The 6063-nt window shown below is 36.1% G+C and overlaps 1 protein-coding gene across 1 annotated transcript; it reads right to left on the reverse strand.

The window, feature by feature from the left end:
• Positions 1 to 351: 351 nt before the first annotated feature.
• Positions 352 to 4366, reverse strand: RfC3 (replication factor C subunit RfC3). Its single transcript, XM_067784686.1, has 6 exons — positions 4044 to 4366; positions 3924 to 3988; positions 3414 to 3864; positions 3134 to 3348; positions 1431 to 1508; positions 352 to 1363 (listed from the first exon to the last, which is right to left on the reverse strand). The coding sequence occupies exons 1-6, from the start codon at positions 4079 to 4081 to the stop codon at positions 1212 to 1214; spliced, it is 999 nt and encodes a 332-aa protein (XP_067640787.1). The 5' UTR covers positions 4082 to 4366; the 3' UTR covers positions 352 to 1211.
• Between the last annotated feature and the right edge of the window lie 1697 nt (positions 4367 to 6063).

Consider the following 6063-nt stretch of genomic DNA (forward strand, 5'->3'; position numbering starts at 1 on the left):
TGTTTTGGTCGAAAAATTGACGCTTTCGCCATTTTTTTTCGCAGGCTCGAAAATTATTTTTTTGGGTATGCGTAGTGGAACTTTTTTTCCTGAGCCCAAATCTTATCGAAAAATCGATGGCGCGATATCGGTTAATAAATCGACCCAGTCTAATGTATATGTATATTGGAAATGTAAGCATATCAAAGTAGGTGAGAGTATTCAAAGCGAGAAAATAAAACGAATAGATAAATGTAAACAATAATGAGAACTCGCTATACTCCAAGAGAATGTGGATTTTAAAATAAGAGAGCGGCGATTTTTAACAAACTGTTTTTATATATTTCTGAGCTAGTGCGTAAACTGATGGAAAATTTTTTAGCTTAACTTTATTTCAAATGCATTAGCTGAACTTATATATAGTAGGCTTATATTCAAAAAATTAGTTTTTCGGGAGTGCGGAAAACCCGTTTTGACAGCTATATCGTAAATTGCTAATAATGTGAAGCACCCCAATGGATGATAAAATATCCCGATGTATATTAAAATCAGTTTTTTTCTAAACTCAGCTTTTTTCAATTTAAAAGTCAGATACGAGGTTTTTGCTATTCCAATGGTAATTATTTTTATAAAAAATATTTTTGATGGTAAAGAAAATATTGGTTTTTTGGATGTAGCGTCTCATATTCGAATGAATCCTTGTAATATTTGGCAAAGTACTTCTATATCGAAGGCCATGATGTTGGTTCGCAAGGCAAGTATTATCAAAAACGTTAACCGCTGAAGGACGAACCTGGCACAATCAAAGTATTTATCGGCATTGATATAATTGATATACGGAAGTTTATGCCTATCTCGACCGCCACTATTACACCAATGCACCCCAAAGTTTTGCGATTAAAGCTATAATTTTCTATGCATACGTATAACTGGGTATAAAAATATAAGCTGATGAAGGGTTTTGCTTTGGAAAAAAAAAAAATTTTTTTTTGCCGATAGAGAAATCAAAATGAGAATTAATTCCATTTGAGCTAAGTTTTAAAGCTGGCATCAATATCATATATTAAAAGTAAGTTAGTGCTCATTTTACCATCTTAAACTCACTGTCGTTAAAATTGCTGTTGGAGTGTATTGAATATAAGCCCATGATAAACGTTTTTTTTTTTTTTCAAGTCTTAACAAGTACTTACAAAAATATATGTATACGAGTATAAACATTTAATATACTAAACTCAACTTTCCATTGAGACCATATCTCGGCAGATAAAAAATGTTGCTATTAATGCTGTTGTTTGTGGCGCTTCAGTGCAGCCTTTCGCCAAACGCTCTTCAATATCGGCCATTTTAATAACTAACTTATTCATAACGCCTGGTGGCAACTCCACTAAAATTACATAAAATATTTATTTGAAAAAGAAATTAAAAAAATATGGAAGAGTTGTAAAACTTACAACGCATAACAAACAAATGCAGTTCAGTAAGAATATCGCTGAGCGCTAGTCCGCGTACCGATTTAATACGTTGAATTTCTGAAAGTGTATTAAAGAAGAATTGGTTTACATAAAAATAAATGTTTTGTAATTCATGCAAGTGTACACATTTAAAAACAAAAGGGAAGGCTCTTAATGGGATATCGAAATCATTTTAAGGTTATGGGGATTTGTATATATTGGTATAGACACTAGCGTTAGTAAGAGAAAGGACAAAACCTCACAAGACTGGTAAGGCTAGCGGCAAACTGTAGTTTAGCTACCAAATTGATCGTACAGGTTTGTTGTGGACTGGCCATGTTACGACACCATCCCAAGGACGTAACTTTCCATCAAAAAGGAGTATTATACAATAATTACAATTCGGTTTACCTGTCTTGTGCTTCAGAGAGGAATATTATCTTATGCTGGGAGCACTGGAGGATTGGAAACAGTCCTTTCCAACTTCCTTTAAAAGAGTGGCTCCCAGACTCTTTTAAAGGAAGTTGGAGAGGACTGTTTCCAATCCTCCAGTGCTCCCAGCATAAGATAATATTCCTCTCTGAAGCACAAGACAGGTAAACCGAATTGTAAATATTGTATAATACTCCTTTTTGATGGAAAGTCCGTTTGTCACGCTAGTACATAAACTGATCTGAATCACTTGGCATTCACCAACAGACGCTCTGACGACCCCAAGCTCCTCATGGAACTTGGGGGTGGGGAGGGAGGGATGACCTGAAGGTTTAATGTGACCATATAAATCGTTCACGAGATGGTCGGGCTAGCACCTTAATGGTGCTGTGTTACCGGAGCGTACCGGATCTGTATCCGGCAATGGACCATCACATCGATACCACTCCCCAAAGCCTTCGGGGAGCAACCTTATCGCTACAATAACAACAACAACAACAATGAATTGTGCTTAGTAGTTTAAGTTTTATGTCCAAACAGCGGTAATAATAAATATGTTAAATTAAATATACATCACTCGCTTAAACCTTGGGGAAATTTTTGCTTTTACGACCACATACACTGATTGCCATGTCCATAACAATCGTTCCTAAAGACTGCTTTAGGCTTATCAGAGATACAAATACTCAATTTCTGTAAGCACATCCAAAAACTTTTAGGTAACAAGGGGGATTAAATGAATGGCGCACCCACCTCAAGGGGTTGCCGGCACAATTTATAGCTTCTGCGCTCCAATCGTCAGCTTCGCCCTTGCGAGGCGGTACATATTTAGCAGGCGAGGCTCTGGAGACCCCAAATCCCTCACGGAAGAAGGGAGTGGGAAAACCAGAACTTTCAGCGTGGTTTTATCAACACTATTCCGAGATGGCCGGGGTAGTACCGTAATGGTGTTAGTTTTCGGTACGAGTCGAATTAATATTGGATAACACTTCCCTTAACTTGCGGGGAGTATCTCTATTGCTACATGAAGAGAAATAACAAGATAATTTATGATTTTGTGGTTTGTTTTTCCATCTTTCTTGATTGAAATCCGTGCTAGTAGAACCAAAGTACACAGCCGCAATAAAATGCTTAAATGGCTTAATTGTAGCTAAGCTAAGAGGACGGTGTCTATTGGATGGAGGACTGTCGTCATTGCAGACATATCTTTTCGGAATCCTTCAACAGACATATCCTTCTCGATGATGTTCACTCAGTTGTCCTTTACTCACCATCATAGGCATCCTCAAAACTCTCTGTAGATAACAATGTTTGTAATGTGCGCTCGATATCACTACGTAATGGATGTCCTACGCATGTATATACATTATCTTCATTAACAACATCGAAAGCCATAGATGTACTTTGCAACACATTCAAGACCTTACGCATATCGCCTTTAGAAAGTGTCATTAAGGCTTTTTTACCATCTTCAGTAACATTTAATCTAAAAATATATAAAATGAAACAATGTATTTTAATTCAAACAGATTTTCTAGTGGCACTACTTACTTTTCCTCTGTTATGATTTTGTCAAGCCGTGGCAAAATTTGTTCGGGTGAAAGAGGTGCAAAACGGAAACGCGTGCAACGCGATTGTAACGCTGGTATAATTTTACTTAAATAATTACAAATAACACAGAAACGCACATTCTCTGTATATTTCTCAATGATACGCCGTAAAGCATTTTGTGCATCATTGGTCATAGCATCAGCTTCGTCCAATATTATCAATTTGAAAGTACCACTAAATATTGTACGCGTAGAGGCAAAATTTAAAATTTGTCCTCGTACTATTCCAATACCGCGATCATCTGAAGCATTTAATTCCAATACCATTGATTTGAATTGCGCCGGGCTGTAGAGTTGTTTGGCGCAAGCGAGAATCGTACTTGTTTTGCCGGTGCCTGGTGGACCATAGAACAGTAAATGTGGCAACTGTTTTTTGCCGATGAAACGATTTACTGTTGGATATTATACAATTAATGAGAATTCGTAGTATTACTAATTAATTTTAACTTACTTGTGTTTATTATTTCTTCGTGTGATATCAAATCATCCAACTTTGATGGTCGATATTTCTCTACCCTGTTAAGGATTTTAATATGTAATTATTGTTTTCATGTCTAAATTTTTCACTTACCATGGCATTCGGCATTCTTTTTCTGTTTTCTCAGTCATTTTATTAAATTTTCGCAAAAATACTTCCCGGCAAATACAAATCCATACAATAGAAAAAATTGGCGCCGCCAACTGTCAAACACGAACAGCTGTTTTTAGCGTGCCGTTGCTTTTGTTGTTATATATCGAAGGGTTGCTGTCACCAGTGCTGCCAAGCAATTGACATTTTTTAATGAATGGTGGTGCCGCTCGTTTTGGAAATATTTGGTTTTTGGACATTTTATTAACCAAAGTTTTAGGTATTTATGAGTATAATCTCCAATTAACGCCAATCGCCCCCTTATTTGAAAGTATTTAGGACCGTTCCATTGGTTTATCGAACTCTGGCTCCGGCTCAAATCTCATTGGAACGATCTAGATCAACTTTATGAGAGCTGGCAGCACTAATATAAAACATCTGTGTTGTAGAAAATAAGAAGAAACGTACGCAAAATTTTAAGATACTGATAGAATTATTACCATTTAAATAGTTTCGCTAGTAAGTAAGCAAACTGTTTATTTTCCTTACATCATCTTCAAGTTGTTTACTCTTTCAGTGTTCTTGCTTTTAAATATGGCGAGATCTTTTATGTATACACAAATGTACACGTATTTAGTTCAGTGCTACAATGGCTCAACTATATGGTTGGCTCATCTCACCAGTTGATTTTATTTTTTTCATTTCACTAGAGTAGGGAATGTCAGGAGATGGCAAACTTAAAAAGAAACCAACGAATTTTCAACATTTTCTTACTACTTACAAATGCTGCTAAGTTTTATGTTTTCATTCCATTCCATTCGCCTAACACCAACACGCTAATTTTGGCAATGTGAACAAAGGTATATTATTGCTGTAGAGATGAGCCAACCATATAGTTGAGCCATGAGTGCTACCAACTCAAAAGTGGTTAGCTGTCAAAAAATCTACTACAGAAAACGAAACGAACAGAACTGCTATACGGATCAGAAATTGAACCAGATAAATATCAGGATCACAACGTTGTTGTTGCATTTGTATGTTAAATTTCTATCCGTATCTCGCTCAAGTCTCAATGGAACGTAACTAAAGTCGGATTAACATAAACGCTTTGATCGCGTTGCTTCGCTTTGTGGCCTAAACAGCGCTTTGACGAGACAAAGCGTTATATAGAACCCCTCTTAATGGCTACGCAGAGCTTGTTATCTGCTGATTAGCGAACCACTTTTATAGTTTCTATAGCAGCGGTGATGCATAAAGTATTTCAAGAAGCACGTCCTGGCTGGGAATCGTCATTTGTCGTGAGGTTCTTGGTTCCTCTTTTTCTTTCTTTCATTCATATCTATATATATAAAATTCAAATTATGTATGTATGTAGGTAGAGATCGAGTTGCGTGTTAAACTGATCGGCCGAATACAACTAAGTGTAAATCATGCACTAGAAACTATCCAAAGATGGTCATAGGCTAAATATAACTTCAATATAAACAAGTAAGGACGGGACTGTCTTCGGCTATGCCGAAGACTTCATACCTTTCATGAATGGGGCTGAACAATAATCTTATCCCGTTCGTAATCTGCAAATAATCGGATGTATAAGATCAGAAATATATAGTGAACAGATGTACATACCTAAACGATTTTTAAGATAAATATAAAATAAAAAATGGCAAAAAACTCCCTTATCTGAACGATCGGTTGTATGGGACATATATATTATATATAGCTCCGATCGAAATGATTTTTAAAGGAAATCTTCTATGATATATTAGAATAAATATCGCCAAGTTTAACGTTTTTATATTGGAAATTAAGGGAGAAATTGCCAAAAATCTTTCTATCTGAACGATCGGTTGTATGGGATATAACTATATATAGCTCCGATCAAAGTGATTTTTTCAGGATATCTTCTATGATAGAATATATATCACCGAGTTTCCCGTTTAGACTTTCTAAATTGTGGCAGAAATAAACCAAAATCGTCTTATCTGAACGATCGGTTGTAAGGGAGATAAATGTTATAGTG

This window comes from Eurosta solidaginis, chromosome 4, assembly GCF_040869045.1.
Source record: "Eurosta solidaginis isolate ZX-2024a chromosome 4, ASM4086904v1, whole genome shotgun sequence".
Taxonomy (NCBI): Eukaryota; Metazoa; Arthropoda; class Insecta; order Diptera; family Tephritidae; genus Eurosta; species Eurosta solidaginis.

Coding starts and splice junctions, on each gene's coding strand:
- RfC3 (XM_067784686.1), bottom strand. CDS start 4,081: ATGACTGAGAAAACAGAAAAAGAATGCCGAATGCCATG. Junction 3,989..4,043: donor AAAGAATGCCGAATGCCATG/GTAAGTGAAAAA, acceptor AATCCTTAACAG/GGTAGAGAAATATCGACCAT. Junction 3,349..3,413: donor AAAATCATAACAGAGGAAAA/GTAAGTAGTGCC, acceptor ATATATTTTTAG/ATTAAATGTTACTGAAGATG.